This window comes from Salmo salar, chromosome 10, assembly GCF_965601325.2.
Source record: "Salmo salar chromosome 10, fSalSal1, whole genome shotgun sequence".
Lineage (NCBI taxonomy): Eukaryota > Metazoa > Chordata > Actinopteri > Salmoniformes > Salmonidae > Salmo > Salmo salar.
In genome coordinates this window covers 59,192,309-59,216,246 of record NC_138300.1, presented here as the reverse complement: position 1 = coordinate 59,216,246, position 23,938 = coordinate 59,192,309, and the positions used below count along the sequence as shown (strand labels likewise).

Here is a 23,938-nt window from a genome sequence, read left to right as displayed (position 1 = left end):
CCTACATGTACATGACCAGAGCCCTATGGAACATGCTTTAGGAAACAGGGTGCTATTTCATATGCAGCCTAACCCTAACTGATCCTTACAGCTGTGGTATAGTAACACTGGAATAATCTGGACCACATCTCTCCATCTGCAGTAAAGGTTACTAATCTAGACCACATCTCTCCAGCTGCTGTAAAGGTTACTAATCTGGACCACATCTCTCCAGCTGCTGTAAAGGTTACTAATCTGGACCACATCACTCCAGCTGCTGTAAAGGTTACTAATCTGGACCACATCACTCCAGCTGCTGTAAAGGTTACTAATCTGGACCACATCAGTCCAGCTGCTGTAAAGGTTACTAATCTGGACCACATCTCTCTAGCTGCTGTAAAGGTTACTAATCTGGACCACATCACTCCAGCTGCTGTAAAGGTTACTAATCTGGACCACATCAGTCCAGCTGCTGTAAAGGTTACTAATCTGGACCACATCCCTCGAGCTGCTGTAAAGGTTACTAATCTGGACCACATCACTCCAGCTGCTGTAAAGGTTACTAATCTGGACCACATCACTCCAGCTGCTGTACAGGTTACTAATCTGGACCACATCACTCCAGCTGCTGTTAAGGTTACTAATCTGGACCACATCACTCCAGCTGCTGTAAAGGTTACTAATCTGGACCACATCACTCCAGCTGCTGTAAAGGTTACTAATCTGGACCACATCAGTCCAGCTGCTGTAAAGGTTACTAATCTGGACCACATCAGTCCAGCTGCTGTAAAGGTTACTAATCTGGACCACATCACTCCAGCTGCTGTAAAGGTTACTAATCTGGACCACATCACTCCAGCTGCTGTAAAGGTTACTAATCTGGACCACATCACTCCAGCTGCTGTAAACCTATAGTGTTACTAATGTGGATGGATGAATATTAAAGATGATTTCACATATCTCACAACTTTTTTTATTTTGTTGCATTCGTTTCATACGGCTTCAAAGCCGCGAGGAGGTCTTACCATGTATTACAGTGTCTCTGTGAGGTCTTACTGTAACATGTGTAACATGTGTGAAGGTGTCTCTGTGAGGTCTTACTACTGTAACATGTGTGAGGTGTCTCTGTGAGGTCTTACTACTGTAACATGTGTGAAGGTGTCTCTGTGAGGCCTTACTACTGTAACATGTGTGAAGGTGTCTCTGTGAGGCCTTACTACTGTAACATGTGTGAAGGTGTCTCTGTGAGGCCTTACTACTGTAACATGTGTGAAGGTGTCTCTGTGAGGCCTTACTACTGTAACATGTATGAAGGTGTCTCTGTGAGGTCTTACGTATGAGTAACACGTATGAGTTATTCTCAACCCGAGGGACATGTATCTGTAGTAAATATCAATCAACTTTGGCCTCAGACACCGCCCTGCGATAGGCACAGATTTTCGACCCGAATTTTACACTTAACCAGCAGAAATCACTGTCTACCAGCTCCACTGGCCAGTACCCAATATCCTGCATGTCCATCCCAGGGTATAAAGCCACAGGGCTCAGTTCTTACCTTCTGCGGGGCGAGGTGTGCAGGAGGACCCAGGCTGGCAGGAGGGTCTGTGATGTAGGTCTTCTTAGGGACAGGTTGTGGGTAGCCCTGCTGGGTAGGAGCAGCAGTATAGCTAGGCTGGGGTTTCCAGGTGTTTCCTGGTCCTCCTCCGTACCCTCCTGGTCCAGGGTAGGCCTGCTCTGGGTACCCTACCACAAAACGTCATGTACATATTCAAAATGTGTTGACAAACACAGTAATTACACCAATAACACATGACATTTTTAGCACAAACTTAATTGTAACAATAAAAATGGATTCTACTTGTCTTCGTTTTCACAAACACCAGAAAAACTTGTTTGGTGCATTTTACTAGTTTCTAAATACATTTAAAATGTATTGGAAACAGGTTGTCAAGTCATTTTAGATAACATGTCATGAAATGGAACATGGTAGAAGTGCAAAGTCAGGTAGAATAAGACACCTTGTGGTGCAGAGCCTGGCTGAGGGGCAAAGCCTGGCTGAGGGGCGAAGCCTGGCTGAGGGGGCCCGTAGGCCAAGTCAGGGCCTCGTGGCTGAGCAGACATGTACTGGACCTGTGAAGAGATGTGCTCAAATGGTTAACACTCCCAGCTCTAGTACATCTCCTTCCCCATCGAAGATCAAGGTTCAAGCCTTTCCTCTCTTCCTACTTTCTCTCATCCCATTCCCGTTTCCTAGCTGTCAATAATAAAGCATAAACATCAACAAACACGAACAAGGAGTGGAATGTCCCTGTCTTTAACGTAAAAAGAAGAAGAACACGAAGAAGGCATGTACTGGACCTGGGCTGGGCTCCGGATAGGCTGCTGGGCAAACTGCTGGGGGGGTCCTGGGGACTGGTGCTGAGGCCCAGGTTGGGCAGACCTCACCTGGGGAGAAGAAGATAATGATTTTATTTTCAGTGGTCACAGAGGCACTGGTTCTGTCTCAAATAGCAACCTATTCCACATATGGCTCTGGTGAATAGTAGTGTACTACGAAGGGAACATGGTGCCATTTGGGATACAACTGGAATGTGTCTTTTTACCAACCCCCACAGGCACACACACACATATACATACACACACACACACGCACACACACACGCACACACACAGGTTGAAGGAAATTATCAGCGCCCCTTGGAACAGTTTAAGGGGTTAAAGCGATACTTGGGGATTTTGGCAATGAGGCCCCTTATCTAACATGTTAGCAGATAGCCATAGACTTCCAGTCACTGCGCTAACGCTAGTTAGCAGATACCCATAGACTTCCAGTCATTGCGCTAACGCTAGTTAGCAGATACCCATAGACTTCCAGTCATTGCGCTAACGCTAGTTAGCAGATAGCGCAATGACTGGATGTCTATGGGTAACGCTAGTTAGCAGATAGCGCAATGACTGGAAGTCTATGGGTAACGCTAGTTAGCATTGGCTCAAGAAACTACCTCTAGCTTCCTTCATACTGGACACAGAGACATACAAATGGTATCCACAAGTTCATCTGACTTTGGGGAAGTAGATACAGGACATCATTGGCAAAATCCGGATGTATCCCTTTCAGTGTAGTTCCTTGCTCAAGGGCACAACAACAGGGTATAAGTACCAGTCAGGATTGTGTACCTGTACGTTGAAGGTAGGCTGGCTGGGGGTGGAGGCTGTGGCGTAGTTGGCTGGGACTGGCTGAGGCAGCATATGGAACTGAGGCCTGGCCACTGGGGAGGCAGAGGAGGAATGCTCCGCCTGGGGCCGGGGCAGTGTTCCACCTGGGGCCCCGGCCTTGGGAGTGGACTTCTTAGTGGCTGTCAGAGGAGGCTGAGTCGGGATGACCATACGCTTGTAGCCGGTGACCGGTGCATTGGGACTGGTCACAGATGGAAGAGTTTCAGAGTTCTGTAAAACAAAACGATAATAGTCGAGTTTTGAATCCTCTGCAGAACACAAGAGTCTCTGTTTATCTACCATCAAATATAGATGTAAAATATTACAACATCACTGTCTTGTCTCACTCCAGTCACAAATGAAGTTCCTGCAAAGGAAAAACAAAAATGTAGTTATTCTTTCTATCTAATCAAATCTTTTGATCTTAAGAACTCAGAGAGAACAGATTATTTAGCTTTTACGTCCTGAAGACGTGTTCTGCATATAGCTCAGTCACTTAGCAGGCTGTGATGAAGCTCTGTTAAAAGGCTAGGGCGGAGCATCATCTGGACACACTAAAAGATACTATGACTCAGTCAAGTAACAACCCTGCCTGCTTCCTCCACATGCATCTCCAGGTTATCTAGGCCTGCGTCTCAAATTGCACCCTTTTCCTTATGTAGTGCACTACTTTAGACCAGGTACTATAGGGTAGTGTACTACTATAGACCAGGGTAGTGTCATACTATAGACCAGGGCCCATAGGGTAGTGTACTACTATAGACCAGGTAACATAGGGTAGTGCACTACTTTAACCCCTAAACTAGGGTTAATACATGACTATCCTGGTCCCATCCCTCCATCAATAAACCAGGGTTAATACTGTCCTGGTCCCATCCCTCCATCCATAAACTAGGGTTAACACTGTCCTGGTCGCCTCCCTCCATCCATAAACCAGGGTTAATACTGTCCTGGTCCCATCCCTCCATCCATAAACTAGGGTTAATACTGTCCTGGTCGCCTCCCTCCATCCATAAACTAGGGTTAACACTGTCCTGGTCGCCTCCCTCCATCCATAAACCAGGGTTAATACTGTCCTGGTCCTATCCCTCCATCCATAAACCAGGATTAATACTGTCCTGGTCGCCTCCCTCCATCCATAAACTAGGGTTAATACTGTCCTGGTCCCATCCCTCCATCCATAAACCAGGATTAATACTGTCCTGGTCGCCTCCCTCCATCCATAAACTAGGGTTAATAATGTCCTGGTCCCATCCCTCCCTCCATAAACCAGGGTTAATAAAGCACGGTAGCAGGGAAGGAACGAGGGATAAATTGTTGGGCAGAGAGGACATCACGACGGTGTTTTGGCAACGCTACAGGACTCTTAACAGGCTGGGGAGGAGACCTGCTAAATCTCAGATATTTGTTGTGATCTTTGGGCAGGAGGGAAACAGCCACAACGGGCTCTGAATCGGCACAGGAGGTGATATATCACCGGTTATATGTATTGGCTGCAGAACATGTCTCAACAGCACTGACAGACTCAGAGTGAACAATTTCTATGTTTTTTCAATGAGCTTTTTTCAAGCCGAGTGCTGTTGATTTGGTTACATAGGCTGTGTGTATCACACTAGAATGAGAGGGCCTAAACATAGGCTGTACAGTATTATATCCTTCAATGTAATAAGTATGGGTGTGGTGATTTGCAGTGCCTTCCATTTTAGTCAATTGAGTATATTTTTCGATTTCATATCAATTTCAAACACAACTAAACATAGTCATCTACAACCAGTGTTGAAATAATCAGTGTCTGATAGTCAGCCAACCTAAAAATGGTTTTGTCATTAACCTTGGATGGTGTACTAGGTTGGTGCTCGAGGGTGGGAATAACAGAGAATCAATGTTGCTGCAGTTTTACATGTTCCATCCTGAATTAAAACCACAGACAATGTTGGTCATGAAAGTGGGTGACAACACAAGCATTGTACCAAACATTAAGAACACATTCCTAATATTGAGTTGCACCCTCTTTTGCCCTCAGAACAGCCTCAATTCGTCAGGGCTGTCAAAAGCGTTCCACAGGGATGCTGGCCCATGTTGACTCCAATGCTTCCCTCAGTTGTGTGGACATCCAGATAAGAGACAGTAGACTCTCCATAATAACGGAGATACATTTCTAACATGTCAATGAAAATGAAACTAACCCAACTCCAAACAGAGGAGAGGGGACAGGAGTGGAGAGGAGACGAGAGGAGAGAGGAGAGGAGGGTAGAGGAGACGAGAGGAGAGTAGAGAGGAGGGTAGAGGAGACGAGAGGAGAGTAGCGAGGAGGAGAGGAGACGAGAGGAGAGTAGAGAGGAGGAGAGGAGACGAGAGGAGAGTAGAGAGGAGGAGAGGAAAGTAGAGGAGAGTAGAGCGGAGGAGAGGAGAGTAGAGAGGAGAGAGGAGACAAGAGGAGAGTACAGAGGAGAGGAAAGGGGAGAGGAGGGGAGAGACGAGATGAGAGTAGAGAGGAGGAGAGGGGAGAGGAGACGAAAGGAGAGTAGAGAGGAGGAGAGGAGACGAGAGGAGAGTAGAGAGGAGGAGAGGAGACGAGAGGAGAGTAGAGAGGAGGAGAGGAGAGTAGAGAGGAGAGGAGGAGAGTAGAGAGGAGAGGAGGAGTTTTTCCTAGCCACCGTGCTTCTTTCACATGCTTTGCTTGCTGTTTGGGGTTTTAGGCTGGGTTTCTGTACAGCACTTTGAGAATATCAGCTGATGTACGAAGGGCTATATAAAAATAAATTTGATTTGATTTGAGAGGGGAGAGGAGAGGAGAGACGAGACGAGAGTAGAGAGGAGGAGAGGGGGAGAGGGGAGAGGAGACGAAAGGAGAGTAGAGAGGAGAAGAGGAGAGTAGAGAGGAGAGGAGGAGAGCGGAGAGGAGGAGAGGAGATGAGAGAGGAGGAGAGGAGAGGGAAGAGGAGACAAGAGGAGAGTAGAGAGGAGGAAAAGGAGACGAGAGGAGAGAGGAGACAAGTGGAGAGTACAGAGGAGAGGAGAGGAGGGAAGAGGGGAGAGGAGGGGAGAGACAAGACGAGAGTAGAGAGGAGGGGAGGGGAGAGGAGACAAAAGGAGAGTAGAGAGGAGGACAGGAGAGTAGAGAGGAGGCGAGGGGAGAGGAGGAGAGGAGACGAGGAAAGGGGAGAGGAGACAAGAGGAGAGTAGAGGAGGAGAGGAGAGAGGAGAGGATGAGATGGGAGAGGAGACGAGAGGAGAGTAGAGAGGAGGAGAATAGAGGAGAGAAGAAAGGAGAGGAGATGAGAGGAGGGGGAGAGGAGACGAGAGGAGAGTAGAGAGAAGGAGACGAGAGGAGAGGGGAGAGGCGACGAGAGGAGGAGAGGAGAGAGTAGAGGGGAGAGGAAAGGGGAGAGGAGGAGAGGAGAGAAGAGATGGGAGAGGAGAATAGAGGAGAGTAGAGAGGAGGAGAGAAGAAAGGAGGAGAGGGGAGAGGAGTTGAATGACCCCTAAAGGGCACATGAAAATACATCACGCTGTCAACCCTGATTTCTGTTTTACTGATTAGTGCTGCTGATGTTTATTTACTAACGTGTCTGTCTGTACGGAGAGTGACAACATCTCAATTATATCCTTCAGAAACTGAAATGAGACTTATTTAAATGTTTCATGGTTTTTAAATACCTTAGATTATTACATTTATCTATAAAAGGCCCTAGAACCTCACATTGACTCCGTGGAGACCTGGAAAAATGCAAATGGGAGCTCTCAAAAATAATTTCATCGTCATGGTGAATGTTCCACCAGGTAGATTAAGAGAACAGATGATGAAACTGGGAACAGGATACAATCTGTAGAAGAGCTTGTTCGTTCTACAGTGGAAAATGTTAATGATGTGCTACTTGGCTATTCCTGCCAACAAGCAAGGTCACATGTAAATAATGATTTAAAATAAAAAATACTCTAAAACATGAAAAAACTGAAGTGCAACTGTACTCATGGAGAATAAGAACACCTCCTCCCAGCTGCCCACTGCACTGAGGATAGAAAACTCTGTCACCTCCGATATATCCACTATAATTGAGAATTTCAATAAGCACTTCTCTACGGCTGGCCATGCTTTCCACCTGGCTACCCCTACCGCGGTCAACAGCACTGCACCCCCCACAGCTACTCGCCCAAGCCTTCCCCATTTCTCCTTTTCCCAAATCCAGACAGCTGATGTTCTGAAAGATCTGCAAAATATGGATCCCTACAAATCAGCCAGGCTAGACAATCTGGACCCTTTCTTTCTAAAATTATCTGCCCAAATTGTTGCAACCCCTATTACTAGCCTGTTCAACCTCTCTTTCGTGTTGTCTGAGATTCCCAAAGATTGGAAAGCAGCTGCGGTCATCCCCCTCTTCAAAGGGGGGGGGGGCACTCTTGACCCAAACTGCTACAAACCTATATCTATCCTATCCCACCTTCCTAAGGTCTTCGAAAGCCAAGTCAACAAACAGATTACCGACCATTTCGAATCCCACCACACCTTCTCCGCTATGCAATCTGGTTTCAGAGCTGGTCATGGGTGCACCTCAGCCGCGCTCAAGGTCCTAAACGATATCGTAACCGCCATCGATAAGAAACAATAATGTGCTGCCGTATTCATTGACCCTGCCAAGGCTTTCGACTCTGTCACTCACCACATCCTCATCGGCAGACTCAATTGCCTTGGTTTCTCAAATGATTGCCTCGCCTGATTCTCTCTACTACTCTGATAGAGTTCAGTGTGTCAAATCAGAGGGCCTGTTGTCCGGGCCTCTGGCAGTCTCTATGGGGGTGCCACAGGGTTCAATTCTTGGGCCAACTCTTTTCTCGGTATACATCAATGATGTCGCTCTTGCTGCTGGTGAGTCTCTGATCCACCTCTACGCAGACAACACCACTGTGTATACCTCTGGCCCTTCTTTGGACACTGTGTTAACAACCCTCCAGACGAGCTTCAATGCCATACAACTATCCTTCCGTGGCCTCCAACTGCTCTTAAATACAAGTAAAACTAAATGCATGCTATTCAACCAATCGCTGCCTGCACCTGCCCGCCCGTCCAGCATCACTACTCTGGACGGTTCTGACTTAGAATATGTGGACAACTACAAATACCTGGGTGTCTGGTTAGACTGTAAGCTCTCCTTCCAGACTCACATCAAACATCTCCAATCCAAAGTTAAATCTAGAATTGGCTTCCAATTTCGCAACAAAGCATTCTTCACTCATGCTGCCAAACATACCCTCGTAAAACTGACCATCCTACCGATCCTCGACTTCGGCGATGTCATTTACAAAATAGCCTCCAACACCCTACTTAATCAACTGGATGCAGTCTATCACAGTGCCATCCGTTTTGTCACCAAAGCCCCATATACTACCCACCACTGCGACCTGTACGCTCTCGTTGGCTGGCCCTCGCTTCATACTCGTCGCCAAACCCACTGGCTCCAGGTCATCTACAAGACCCTGCTAGGTTAAGTCCCCCCTTATCTCAGCTCACTGGTCACCATAGCAGCACCCACCTGTAGCACGCGCTCCAGCAGGTATATCTCTCTGGTCACCCCCAAAGCCAATTCCTCCTTTGGCCATCTCTCCTTCCAGTTCTCCGCTGCAAATGACTGGAACGAACTACAAAAATCTCTGAAACTGGAAACACTTATCTCCCTCACTAGCTTTAAGCACCAGCTGTCAGAGCAGCTCACAGATCACTGCACCTGTACATAGCCCATCTATAATTTAGCCCAAACAACTACCTCTTCCCCTACTGTATTTATTTATTTTGCTCCTTCGCACCCCATTATTTATATTTCTACTTTGCACTTTCTTCCACTACAAATCTACCATTCCAGTGTTTTACTTGCTATATTGTATTTACTTTGCCACCATGGCCTTTTTTGCCTTTTCCTCCCTTATCTCACCTCATTTGCTCACATTGTATATAGACTTATTTTTCTACTGTATTATTGACTGTATGCTTGTTTTACTCCATGTGTAACTCTGTGTTGTTGTATGTGTCGAACTGCTTTGCTTTGTCTTGGCCAGGTCGCAATTGTAAATGAGAACTTGCTCTCAACTTGCCTACCTGGTTAAATAAAGGTGAAATAAAAAAATAAATACAAAAATAAAACATGAGGACACTAGGTTATGATGTTCAGACAATCAAACTAATCTAATCAAAACGCAGACACCACATCACTATAATAACTGGCCTAAATAAAACATCAATCAACTGTTCTTGTCTGGAAGTCTGTTAAACTTTATGTAACACATGTCAAAAACTTATCTGTGTCTTCACTGTCTTAAGTTATACACTCAGTATACCAAATATTGGGAACACCTTCCTAATTGAGTTCTACCCCCCCTCTCCTCCTTTTACCCTCAGAACAGCCTTAATTCGTCGGGTCATGGACTCTACAACAAAGTGTCAAAAGCGTTCCACAAGGATGCTGGCCCATGTTGACTCTAATGCTTCCCACAGTTGTGTCAAGTTGGCTGGATGTCCTTTGGGTGGTGGAGCATTCTTGATACACACAGGAAAGTGTTGAGGGTGAAAAACCCAGCAGCGTTGCAGGTCTTGACACAAACCGGTATGCCTGGCACCTACTACCATACCCCGTTCAAAGGCACTTAAATATTGTGTCTTGCCCATTCACCCTCTGAATGGCACACATACACAATCCATGTCTCAATTGTCACAAGGCTTAAAAATCCTTCTTTAAATGGACTCCTCCCCTTCATCTACACTGTAACAAGTGACATCAATAAGGGATCATAGCTTTAACCTAGATTCACCCAGCCTGGTCTCATAGACGAAACGTAATATAATACATGTAAATCTGGGACAGTGAAATAGTACGATATGTTCCATTTGGTGTAGTTACATAAGACAGATGGTTACTTAAGGTAAAAAACAAACGTAGGGTTGTAGGTCGGCGTGGGGCGTATATCTAGCAATCCAAAGGTTTGAATCTTATCACGGACAACTTTAGCATTTCAGCTAATTAGCAACTACACTGAACAAAAAATATAAACGCAACATGTAAAGAGGTGGTCCCATGTATCATAAACTAAACTAAAAGATCCCAAGACATTGTCGATACACACAAAAAACGTATTTCTCTCAAATTTGGTGCACAAATTTGGTTACATTCCTGTTAGTGAGCATTTATTATATGCCAAGATAATCCATCCACCTGACAGGTGTGGCATATCAACAAGCTGATTAAACAGCATGATCATTACACAGGTGCCCCTTGTGGTGGGGACAATAAAAAGCCACTCTAAAATGTGCAGTTTTGTCACACAACACAATGCCACAGATGTCTGAAGTTTTGAGGGCGTGTGCAATTGGAATGCTAACTGCAGGAATGTCCACCAAAGCTTTTGCCAGAGATTTTAATGTTCATGCCTCTACCATAAGCCACATCCAACATCGTTTTAGAGAATATGGCAGTACGTCCAACAGGCATCACAAGCGCAGACCACATGTAACCACGCCAGCCCAGGACCTCCACATGCGGCTTCATCATCTGCGGGATGATCTGAGACCAGCTACCCGGATAGCTGATGAAACTGAAGAAGTTCTGCACAAACTGTCAGAATCCATCTCAGGGAAGCTCGTCTGCATGCTTGTCATCCTCACCAGTGTCTTGACTTGACTGCAGTTTGGTATCATAACCAACTTCAGCGGACAAATGCTCACCTTCGATGGCCACTGGCACGCTGGAGAAGTGTGTTCTTCATGGATGAATCCTGGTTGCAACTGTACCGGGCAGATGGCGGACAACGTGTATGGCTTTGTTTGGGCGAGCAGGTTTGCTGATGTCAACGTTGTGAACAGAGTGCCCCATGGTGGAGGTGGGGTTATGGTATGGGGCAGGCATAAGCTACGGACAATGAACACAATTGCATTTTATCAATGGCAATTTGAATACACAGAGACACCGTGACGAGATCCTAAGGCCCGTTGTCGTGCCATTCATCTGCCGCCATCACCTCATGTTTCAGCATGATAATGCACGGCACCATGACGCAAGGATCTGTACACAATTCCTAGAAGTTAATAATAGCCCAGTTCTTCTATGGCCTGCATACTGACCAGACATGTCACCTATTGAGCATGTTTGGGATGCTCTGGACGGACTTGTATGACAGCGTGTTCCAGTTCCTGCCAATATCCAGAAACTTCACACAGTCATTGAATCTGGCCACAATCAACAGCCTGATCAATTCTATGTGAAGGAGATGTGTCGCGCTGCATGAGGCAAATGCTGTTCACACCAGATACTGACTGGTTTTCTGATCCACACCCCCTACCTTTTTTTTAAGGTATCTGTGACCAACAGATGCATATCAGTATTCACAGTGTGAAATCCATAGATTAGGGCCTAATGAATTAATTTCAATTGACTGATTTCCTCATATGAACAGTAACTCAGTCAAATCTTTGAAATTGTTGCATGTTGTGTTTATATTTTTGTTCAGTATACTTACTACTTTTTAGCTCCTTAACATGTTATCTAACCATTCCCCTAACCTTAACTATTTAAGCTAACTCCTAAATTTAATCCTAACCCCTAACCAATAGTCTAGCTAACGTTAGCCACCTAGCTAGAACATATATGTTTTGCAAATTCATAACATATTGTAGGTTTTGCAAATTCATAACATATTGTAGGTTTTGCAAATTCATATCATATAGTAGGTTTTGCAAATTCATAACATATAATAAACATTTTAATTTGTAACATATCATACGAAATGCTCTGAGACCAGGTTCATTCACCTGGTCAGTCTATGTAACGGAAAGAGCAGGTGTTCTTAATGTTTTGTCCACTCAGTGACTAACACATATCCAACACAACATGTATTCAGTTCACTGCTCTGCACTGCATTCCATAATCCGACCCGTTTAAGCAGTTTAGTGGAGTTGTCCCAAATGGAACCCTACTCCCTATATAGTGCACTACTTTTAACCAGAGCCCTAGGAATAGTGTTTCATTGGGACACACAGGAATGAGCCCTCTAACAACCATATGGCATCAATTACAGGCACCCTGGTAAATGACTTCTGGTTACCAAGGCGTACATCCCAAATGGCAACCCTATTCCCCTAAATAAGAGTGCCATTTAGGACACATCATGGTGAATGACTTCAGGATAGCCAGACAGATGTTGAGAAGTGTCATGTCGAAGGTGATCAACGTGACATAATGAGAGGAGGGAGAGAGGGAGATGCTTGGGGGGGGGGGGGGGGGGGGGGTCTGTTGGAAACACTTCCTGGTTGGTATGAGATTATGAACCAGGAAAACATACGTTGTGGTTGTGAAACAGAAACACAAATCACTGCCACATTATATAAAAACAGAAAGAAGAAAAGTCCTGATGCATCTTAAGCCTTACAGATATCCTTTTTAAAATGATACTAGCTCTACAGATATCCTTTTTAAAATGATACTAGCTCTACAGATATCCTCTAACATGATACTAGCCTTACAGATATCCTTTTTAAAATGATACTAGCTCTACAGATATTCTCTTTAACATGATACTAGCTCTACAGATATCCTCTTTAAAATGATACTAGCTCTACAGATATCCTCTTTAACATGATACTAGCTCTGCAGATATCCTCTTTAACATGATACTAGCTCTACAGATATCCTCTTTAACATGATATTAGCTCTACAGATATCCTCTTTAACATGATACTAGCTCTACAGATATCCTCTAACATGATACTAGCCTTACAGATATCCTTTTTAAAATGATACTAGCTCTACAGATATTCTCTTTAACATGATACTAGCTCTACAGATATCCTCTTTAAAATGATACTAGCTCAACAGATATCCTCTTTAACATGATACTAGCTCTGCAGATATCCTCTTTAACATGATACTAGCTCTACAGATATCCTCTTTAACATGATACTAGCTCTACAGATATCCTCTATAACATGACACTAGCTCTACAGATATCCTCTTTAACATGATACTAGCTCTACAGATATCCTTTTTAAAATGATACTAGCGCTACAGATATCCTCTTTAACATGATAGACCTACATATATCCTCTTTAACATGATACTAGCTCTACAGATATCCCTCTTTAACATGATACTAGCTCTACAGATATCCTCTTTAACATGATACTAGCTCTACAGATATCCTCTAACATGATACTAGCCTTACAGATATCCTTTTTAAAATGATACTAGCTCTACAGATATTCTCTTTAACATGATACTAGCTCTACAGATATCCTCTTTAAAATGATACTAGCTCTACAGATATCCTCTTTAACATGATACTAGCTCTGCAGATATCCTCTTTAACATGATACTAGCTCTACAGATATCCTCTTTAACATGATACTAGCTCTACAGATATCCTCTTTAACATGATACTAGCTCTACAGATATCCTCTTTAACATGATACTAGCTCTACAGATATCCTCTTTAACATGATACTAGCTCTACAGATATCCTCTAACATGATACTAGCCTTACAGATATCCTTTTTAAAATGATACTAGCTCTACAGATATTCTCTTTAACATGATACTAGCTCTACAGATATCCTCTTTAACATGATACTAGCTCTACAGATATCCTCTATAACATGACACTAGCTCTACAGATATCCTCTTTAACATGATACTAGCTCTACAGATATCCTTTTTAAAATGATACTAGCGCTACAGATATCCTCTTTAACATGATAGACCTACATATATCCTCTTTAACATGATACTAGCTCTACAGATATCCCTCTTTAACATGATACTAGCTCTACAGATATCCTCTTTAACATGATACTAGCTCTACAGATATCCTCTAACATGATACTAGCCTTACAGATATCCTTTTTAAAATGATACTAGCTCTACAGATATTCTCTTTAACATGATACTAGCTCTACAGATATCCTCTTTAAAATGATACTAGCTCTACAGATATCCTCTTTAACATGATACTAGCTCTGCAGATATCCTCTTTAACATGATACTAGCTCTACAGATATCCTCTTTAACATGATACTAGCTCTACAGATATCCTCTTTAACATGATACTAGCTCTACAGATATCCTCTTTAACATGATACTAGCTCTACAGATATCCTCTTTAACATGATACTAGCTCTACAGATATCCTCTAACATGATACTAGCCTTACAGATATCCTTTTTAAAATGATACTAGCTCTACAGATATTCTCTTTAACATGATACTAGCTCTACAGATATCTTCTTTAAAATGATACTAGCTCAACAGATATCCTCTTTAACATGATACTAGCTCTGCAGATATCCTCTTTAACATGATACTAGCTCTACAGATATCCTCTTTAACATGATACTAGCTCTACAGATATCCTCTTTAACATGATACTAGCTCTACAGATATCCCTCTTTAACATGATACTAGCTCTACAGATATCCTCTTTAACATGATACTAGCCCTACAGATATCCTCTTTAACATGATACTAGCTCTACAGATATCCTCTTTAAAATGATACTAGCTCTACAGATATCCTCTTTAACATGATACTAAACATACATATATCCTCTTTAAAATGATACTAGCCTTACAGATATCCTCTTTAACATGATACTAGCTCTACAGATATCCTCTTTAAAATGATACTAGCTCTACAGATATCCTCTTTAACATGATACTAGCTCTACAGATATCCTCTTTAACATGATACTAGCTCTACAGATATCCTCTAACATGATACTAGCTCTACAGATATCTTTTTTTAAATGATACTAGCTCTACAGATATCCTCTTTAACATGATACTAGCTCTACAGATATCCTCTTTACCATGACACTAGCCTTACAGATATCCTCTTTCGATCTCGTCATCTCCCCATGTGTATGCCACACCCACTGCTCTGTAGTGAACTAGTATGATTCATATAACAGAGAGAGAGAGAGAGAGAGAGAGAGAGAGAGAGAGAGAGAGAGAGAGAGAGAGAGAGAGAGAGAGAGTTGGGAGAGAGGATAGAGGAGAGAGAGAGGGAGCAAGAGAGTAAGAGAGAGTAAGAGAGAGAGAGAAGGAGAGAGCGAGCGAGAGAGAGTAAGAGAGAGCGAGAGAGAAAGAGAGAGAAAGAGAGCGCGAGAGAGAGCGAGAGAGCGAGAGAGAGCGAGAGAGAGCGAGAGAGAGCGAGAGAGAGCGAGAGAGAGCGAGAGAGAGAGCGAGAGAGAGAGAAAGAGCGAGAGAAAGAGCGAGAGAAAGAGCGAGAGAGAGCAAGAGAGAGCGAGAGAGAGTGAGAGAGCGAGAGAGTGAGAGAGAGTGAGAGAGAGTGAGAGAGAGCGAGAGAGAGAGCGAGAGAGAGAGAAAGAGCGAGAGAAAGAGCGAGAGAAAGAGCGAGAGAGAGCAAGAGAGAGCGAGAGAGAGTGAGAGAGCGAGAGAGTGAGAGAGAGTGAGAGAGAGTGAGAGAGTAGAGCTCTGCTACCTGACTGAACCCATTGGGTCCTGACATAGAGGAGGATAGAGGAGAGAGAGAGGGAGCAAGAGAGTAAGAGAGAGTAAGAGAGAGAGTAAGAGAGAGAGTAAGAGAGAGAGAAGGAGAGAAGGAGAGAGCGAGCGAGAGAGAGTAAGAGAGAGAGCGAGAGAGAAAGAGAGAGAAAGAGAGCGCGAGAGAGAGAGAGCGCGAGCGAGAGAGAGCGAGAGAGAGAGAGAGAGAGCGAGCGAGAGAGCGTAAGAGAGAGAGCGTAAGAGAGAGAGTAGGAGAGCGAGAGAGCGAGAGAGAGCGAGAGAGAGCGAGAGAGCGAGCGAGAGAGCGAGAGAGAGAGAGAAAGAGAGAGAAAGAGAGAGAAAGAGCGAGAGAGAGCAAGAGAGAGCGAGAGAGAGCGAGAGAGCGAGAGAGAGAGAAAGAGTGAGAGAGAGAGTAGAGCTCTGCTACCTGACTGAACCCATTGGGTCCTGACATTATACATCAGGTCAGGGCCAGAGCTTGTTTTTTTCATCAATAACTAGAGTACGGATAAGGATCAGGTATCACTCAATTGATCATCAACATTTTGAAGCTGAGCCATTTGCTTGTGCTTGTGCTCTGCACAGTACCTATCATTTAGTGTTTCGATCTCATCAAATATAAAACCAGAACATTGTCCGAGTCCACCGGAGAGATTGCTTTATCAAAAATAAGTTTTGTCAGAGTTTAGAGTGACGAAAACCTGCTCTGCTCTCGGTCTCACCAATAAGCAGGACGACAAAGAAGAGGTGTTGCTATGGATACCTACACAAGCAGTGCCATGCACAGAGCGTATGCAGAGTGAGCAGAGCAGGGAGCGAGGGACAGACAGAGAGGTGCAAGCTAACGGATACTAACGGAGAAAGTTATTTCTGATTTAGGGTTCAGGTAGGGACTTCAATTTGACAGAAGCAATCAGTCCTGGGTATTGTGGGGTTTGAACCTCACGGGCATGGGTAAGGCTTAAAATACCTGCCTGCGTAGGGCTCCAAGACAAAGGGAGGGAGGGAGAGAGCAGCACGAGGGCTCTCCCACTGGGCACAGACGTCATTTCAACATCTAGTTTTGATTTAAAACTGGTTGAGTTGTCAACTAATGTCAATTGAACGTGATCAACAGAAAATGTCATTAGATTTAGGTAGAAAAAAGATGAAATTGCCTTATGTTGATGACTTTTTGCAAATCCAATCAGTTTTCCATTTTTATTAAATTGTATTTTTTTAAATGACGTGGAAACAACGTTGATGCAACCAGTATCCACAGAGAAACACAGCAGGAGATCTCAGCTGTCAGTATCAAAAGATACTGCAAAAAGAAATGTATGGACTCCCATCCATTACATGTTAGGTCAATGGGTTTTATTTAGCAATGTCCCAGATGGCACCCTGTTCCCTATATAGTGCACTACTTTAGACCCAAATGGCACCCTATTCCCTATATAGTACACTACTTTAGACCCAAATGGCACCCTATTTATTTTATAGTACACTACTTTAGACCCAAATCGCACCCTATTTATTTTATAGTGCACTACTTTAGACCCAAATGGCACCCTATTCCATATATAGTGCACTACTTTAGACCCAAATGGCACCCTATTTATTTTATAGTGCACTACTTTAGACCCAAATGGCACCCTATTCCGTATATAGTGCACTACTTTTGGCCAGGGAATAGGATGAGAAGCTGGCTGTGACTGTGTTACCATGTGACTTCAGTCATCAGGGATATAATGCAGATTCCCAGGCATTACAAAAGTATTCTACAGCAATGCGTACAGCGCAGGCTCCTCAGAGGAGGAAGAGGAGGACCATCCTCCCTTAATGAATATATAAAACATGCAGCTGTCAAACAAGTCAAAAGTTTAGACACACTTAAGAGTGTTCAAAGGTGTCATCAAGGCAAAGGGTGGCTACTTTGAAGAATCTCAAATATAAAATATATTTTGATTTGTTGAACCCTTTTTTGGTTACTACATGATTCCATATGTGTTATTTCATAGTGTTGTCGTCTTCACTGTTATTCTACAATGTAGAAAACAGTAAAAATAAAGAAAACCCCTGGAATGAGTAGGTGTGTCCAAACTTTTGACTGGTACTGTGTGTAGAGAGATATATTTCTGCTAGCTAGATGGTAGCAGGGTGAACGGGCCGTGGCTCGGGATTGGCCGTGGCTCGGGGTTGGCCGTGGCTCGGGGTTGGCCGTGGCTCGGGGTTGGCCGTGGCTCGGGATTGGCTGAGGTCTTTATGTGCGTCTCTATTTCAACTTCTCTATGACCTTGGCTATTCCCGCCAAACCCCTGCCCCTTTCCTCTCCTTCTCCAAGGTCACGCTGAGGCTGTTACCTCTACATCTCCTCCTCCCTCCTCTTCTCCGGGGTCAAGCTAAGGTGAAGTCTAAGTGAGAGTCCACTGGGCCGCTGAACTTTAACCTACTGCACCATTACACAACACATGTGGTCATGAAGGGGTGGCAGGTAACTTAGTGAAAGGTTGCTGGTTCGAACACCCCCCTAGCTGACTTGGTGAAAACATCTGCCAATTTGCCCTTGAGCAAGGCACTTACCCGTAATTGCTCGTGGAAGTCGCTCTGGATAAGAGCGTCTGCTAAATGACTCAAATGTAAAATGTAATGAAGGGAAGAAGTTTAACACACAGTCTGCATTTCAAAAAGGACCCTATTTCCTACATAGTGGACTACTTCTGATCAGGGCTCTAGTCAAATATAGTGCACTACTTCTGATCAGGGCTCTAGTCAAATATAGTGCACTACTTCTGAACAGGGCTCTAGTCAAATATAGTGCACTACTCACCTCATTTGCTCACATTGTACGTAGACTGTATGTTTGTTTTACTCCATGTCTAACTCTGTGTTGTTGTATGTGTCGAACCGCTTTGCTTTATCTTGGCCAGGTCGCAATTGTTAATGAGAACTTGTTCTCAACTTGCCTACCTGGTTAAATAAAGGTGAAATAAAAATTACAAAATTAAAAAACAGTGGACTACTGATCAGGGCTCTAGTCAAATATAGTGCACTATAAAGGAAATAGGGTCCCTTTTGGGACAGAAACACACAGAAACACTCTCTAATCTCTTCTCTAACTCAGTGTCTGTCTGTAGCAACAACAAGTCAGAAACAAGCGCCAGGCACCAAACGAATGTAAATCTCTCTCTCTATCCTTCACACTAAAACAATCCCCTTCCTATTTCCTCTCCTTGGCCCCGGCACGAACCAGTCATAATGCTAAGGGTATCAGCACTCTCACACTTAAAAATAGTCCCAGATAAGGCACATTAAATATGATTAAAGATATCTCCTCTGCAAAATGTGGCGAGACCTCCAGCTGTTTTGAACTATCTCACATTTGCAGATAAAGTGCATTAAACGAGGTATATAGAGAGAAACTCCCTGCCCTGTCTAACTGGAACAGTTTTCTACCCCCATTCGTTATCTCCATTTCTCCTTCAAGTGACAGTACAGAGTACAGCAATCCAACTGAAGAACAGAACAATTATTCTCTACTAAAAATAAAATACAATTAATTAATAAAAAATTAAACAAAATTGATAGTGGTAGTATAGAAGAGTTACTATTTAGAATGAGTAGTTCATAAATCGAAAAACATACACCGACTACACTGAAGGACTTCATTATGGTTTGATGTAAATGTGCCACACGAATGACTAAATACCAAATGAAGGTGATTAAACAGTAGCATCCCTTAGAGGCAGGTAGTAAAAAATAAAGAAGCTGAATCATCAAGGTAGAATTTCACAAAAGCTGCAATTACAACAAAATATGAGTTATAAATACATACAGTTCCTTCAGAAAGTATTCATACTCCTTCACTTGTTCCCTATTTTGTTGTGTTACAGCCTGAATTTAAAATGTGTCACTGATCTACACACAAACCTATTGTTATGTTTGTATAACATTTTCCTAATTAATGAGAGAGAGAAAAAAATGAAAACACTGAAATGCTTAACGAATCACATAATGAGTTGCATGGACTCATTCGATGTTCAATAGTGGCGGTTCACACGATTTTTGATTGACTACCCCATCTCTGTACACAACACATACAATTATGTGAAAGGTCCCTTATTTGAGGAGTGAATTTCAACCACACAGACCAGGGAGGTTTTTCAATACATCGCAAAGAAAGGAACCGATTGGTAGATGGGTATTAAAAAAAAAACAGGTGCTTGATTCACCTTTGAGCATGGTGAAGTTATTAAATACACTCTGGATGGTGTATCAATACACCCAGTCACTACAAAGATACAGGTGTCCTTCCTAACTCAGTTGCCGGAGAGGAAGGAAACCACACAGGGATTTTACCATGAGGCCAATGGTGAATTTTAAAACAGTTACAGAGTTTAATGGCTGTGATAGGAGAAAACTGAGGATGGATCAACAACATTGTAGTTACTCCACAACACTAACCTAAATGACAGAGTGAAAAGAAAGAAACCTGTACAGAATAAAAATATTCCAAACATTCATCCTGTTTACAACACCGCACTTAAGAAAAACGGCAAAAAAATGTGTCAAAGAAATTAACATTTTGTCCTGAATACAAAGAGTTATGTTTGGGGCAAATCCAACGCAGCACATTACTGAGTACCACTCTACATATTTTCAAGCATGGTGGTGGCTGCATCATGTTATGGGTATGCTTGGCATTGGCAAGGACTAGGCAGTTTTTTTTTTGTGGGGGGGATAAAAAGAAACGAGGAAAACCTGGTTCAGTCTGCTTTCCACCAGACACTGGGAGACAAATTCACTTTTCAGCAGGACAATAACCTAAAACACAAGGCCAAATCTACACTGGAGTTGCTTACCAAGATGACATTGAATGTTCCTGAGTGGCCGAAGTTACAGTTTTGATTTAAATCAGCTTGAAAATGTATGGCAAGACATGATACTTGGCTTTCTAGCAATGATCAACAACCAACTTGACAGAGCTTTAAGAATTATTTAAAGAATAATGGACAAGTAGTTTGTTCTTAACTGACTTGCCTAGTTAAATAAAGGTTACATTAAAAAAAATGATATATATATATATATATATTGTTCAATCCATGTGTGGAAAGCTATTGGAGACTGATAGCTGTAATCGCTGCAAAAAGGTGTTTCTAACATGTAGTGACTCAGGGGGATCAATACTTATGGAATCAAGATACATTAGGTATTTTAAATTTTTTTCATAAATGTCCGATTTTTTGGGGGACTGACAGAACAGAGTATTTGGTGTAGATCGTTGACCAAAAATGACATTTAAACTCTACGTACAGAGCATTTGGAAAGTATTTTCAGACCACTTGACTTTTAACGTTTTTTTAACGTTACAGACATTCTAAAAATGGATTCAATCTGTTATCTGACTGGTTTCCTCATTAATCAACACACAATAACCCCATAATGACAAAACGAAAACAGGATTTTAGACATTTTTGCACCGTCTATCACATAGTTATTTTCCCTCTTGTCTCTTGGTAGGAGAGATTGCATCATCTGTAGATCCTACCACTATACTGAACTAAGACTGCTCTCGCCTGCATTTGGAGCTCCCGCTTACAGACAATACACACAGAGAAGCACTGGTGTAAAGTACTTATGTCAAAATACTTGAATGTACTACTTAAGTAGTTTTTTGGGGGTATCTGTACTTTACTATTTATATTTTATACAACTTTTTCCCTTAAGAAAATATTGCACTTTTTACTCCATACATTTTCCTTGACACCCAAAAGTACTCGTTACATTTTGAATGCTTAGCAGGACAGGAAAACATCCCTGGTCATCCCTACTGCCTCTGATATGGTGGACTCACTAAACAGAGAACATCCCTGGTCATCCCTACTGCCTCTGATCTGGTGGACTCACTAAACAGAGAACATCCCTGGTCATCCCTACTGCCTCTGATCTGGAGGACTCACTAAACAGATAACATCCCTACTGCCTCTGATCTGGAGGACTCACTAAACATGACATGCTTTGTTTGTAAATGATGTCTGAGTGTTATTTAACTAGGCAAGTCAGTTAAGAACAAATTCTTATTTACAATGACGGCCTTGGAAAAGTGGGTTAACTTTCTTGTTCAGGGGTAGAATGACAGATTTCTACATTGGCAGCTCAGGGATTCGATCTAGCAACCTTTCGGTTACTGGCCCAACGCTCTAACCACTAGGCTACCTGCCGCCTTGTCCCGATGAGGAACGAAGCACAGGCCTGCAACCTAGTAAGACTTTTTACATTTCAGAGCTGGATATAAATAAAGTATTATATATAATAAAATATATAAATATATAATACAAATAAACTCAGCAAAATAAGAAACATCCTCTCACTGTCAACTGCTTTTATTTTCAGCAAACTTAACATGTGTAAATATTTGTATGAACATAAGATTCAACAACTGAGACATAAACTGAACAAGTTCCACAGACATGTGACTAACAGAAATGGAATAATGTGTCCCTGAACAAAGGTGGGGTCAAAATCTAAAGTAACAGTCAGTATCTGGTGTGGCCACCAGCTGCATTAAGTACTGCAGTGCATCTCCTCCTCATGGACTGCACCAGATTTGTCAGTTCTTGCTGTGAGATGTTACCTCACTCTTCCACCAAGGCACCTGCAAGTTCCCCGAAATTTATGAGGGGAATGGCCCTAGCCCTCACCCTCCGATCCAACAGGTCCCAGAAGTGCTCAATGGGATTGAGATCCGAGCTCTTTGCTGGCCATGGCAGAACACTGACATTCCTGTCTCGCAGGAAATCACACACAGAACGAGCAGTATGGCTGGTGGCATTGTCATGCTGGAGGGTCATGTCAGGATGAGCCTGCAGGAAGGGTACCACATGAGGGAGGAGGATGTCTTCCCTGTAACGCACAGTGTCGAGATTGCCTGAAATGACAACAAACTCAGTCCGATGATGCTGTGGCACACCGCCCCAGACCATGACGGACCCTCCACCTCGATCCTGCTCCAGAGTACAGGCCTCGGTGTAACGCTCATTCCTTCGACAATAAACGCGAATCCGACCATCACCCCTGTTGAGACAAAACCGCGACTCGTCAAAGAAGAGCACTTTTTGCTAGTCCCGTCTGGCCCAGCGACGATGGGTTTGTGCCCATAGGCGACATTGTTGCCGGTGATGTCTGGTGAGGACCTGCCTTACAATAGACCTACAAGCCCTCAGTCCAGCCTCTCTCAGCCTATTGCGGACAGTCTGAGCACTGATGGAGGGATTGTGCATTCCTGGTGTAACTCGGGCAGTTGTTGTTGCCATCCTGTACCTGTCCCGCAGGTGTGATGTTCGGATGTACTGATCCTGTGCAGGTGTTGTTACACGTGGTCTGCCACTGCGAGGACGATCGGCTGTCCATCCTGTCTCCCTGTAGCGCTGTCTTAGGTGTCTCACAGTACGGACATTTAAATGTATTGCCCTGGCCACATCTGCAGTCCTCATGCCTCCTTGCAGCATGCCTAAGGCACGTTCACACAGATCAGCAGGGACCCTGGGCATCTTTCTTTTGGTGTTTTTCAGAGTCAGTAGAAAGGCCTCTTTAGTGTCCTAAATTGTCATAACTGTGACCTTAATTGCCTACTGTCTGTAAGCTGTTAGTGTCTTAACGACCGTTCCACAGGTGCATGTTCATTAATTATTTATGATTCATTGAACAAGCATGGGAAACAGTGTTTAAACCCTTTACAATGAAGATCTGAGAAGTTATTTGGATGTTTATTAATTATCTTTGAAAGACAGGGTCCTGAAAAAGGGAAAATAATTTTTTTGCTGAGGTAATAAATAACGGTATTATATACTATATATAAATACATGATATAAATATATATATAAATATCTAATATAAATAAGGGACTTATATATAAATATGATATAAATATAAATAAGGGTATTATATATAATATATATAAATATATAATATAAATATGGGTATTATATATAATATATATATAAATACATTACATTACATTTAAGTCATTTAGCAGACGGTCTTATCCAGAGCGACTTACAAATTGATATAAATAAATATGATAGAAATATAAATAAATATGATATGAATATAAATAAGGGAATTATATGTGATCATATGTGATTTATGAATGTGTATTTGTTGAGAGAGGGGTAATTTTTCTTGCTTAATACAATCCGTCAAATGAGACATTTATCTGTGTACTGTACATGTTGTTGTAGTGTGTCAGATAACGGGTCAGGTTAT

At 42.9% G+C, this 23,938-nt stretch overlaps 1 protein-coding gene across 1 annotated transcript in view; it reads right to left on the bottom strand.

Annotated features, from left to right (window-relative positions):
• The window catches only part of LOC106560617 (lipoma-preferred partner homolog), a 515,165-nt gene that overhangs the window by 280,769 nt on the left and 210,458 nt on the right, over positions 1–23,938 (bottom strand). Inside the window, exons 7-10 of the mRNA XM_045687983.2 lie at positions 3,157–3,426; positions 2,338–2,424; positions 1,998–2,109; positions 1,535–1,722 (exon numbers count right to left, since the gene is read on the bottom strand). Coding sequence (XP_045543939.1) covers positions 1,535–1,722; positions 1,998–2,109; positions 2,338–2,424; positions 3,157–3,426 — 657 coding nt within the window. The remainder of the gene's footprint in view (positions 1–1,534; positions 1,723–1,997; positions 2,110–2,337; positions 2,425–3,156; positions 3,427–23,938) is intronic.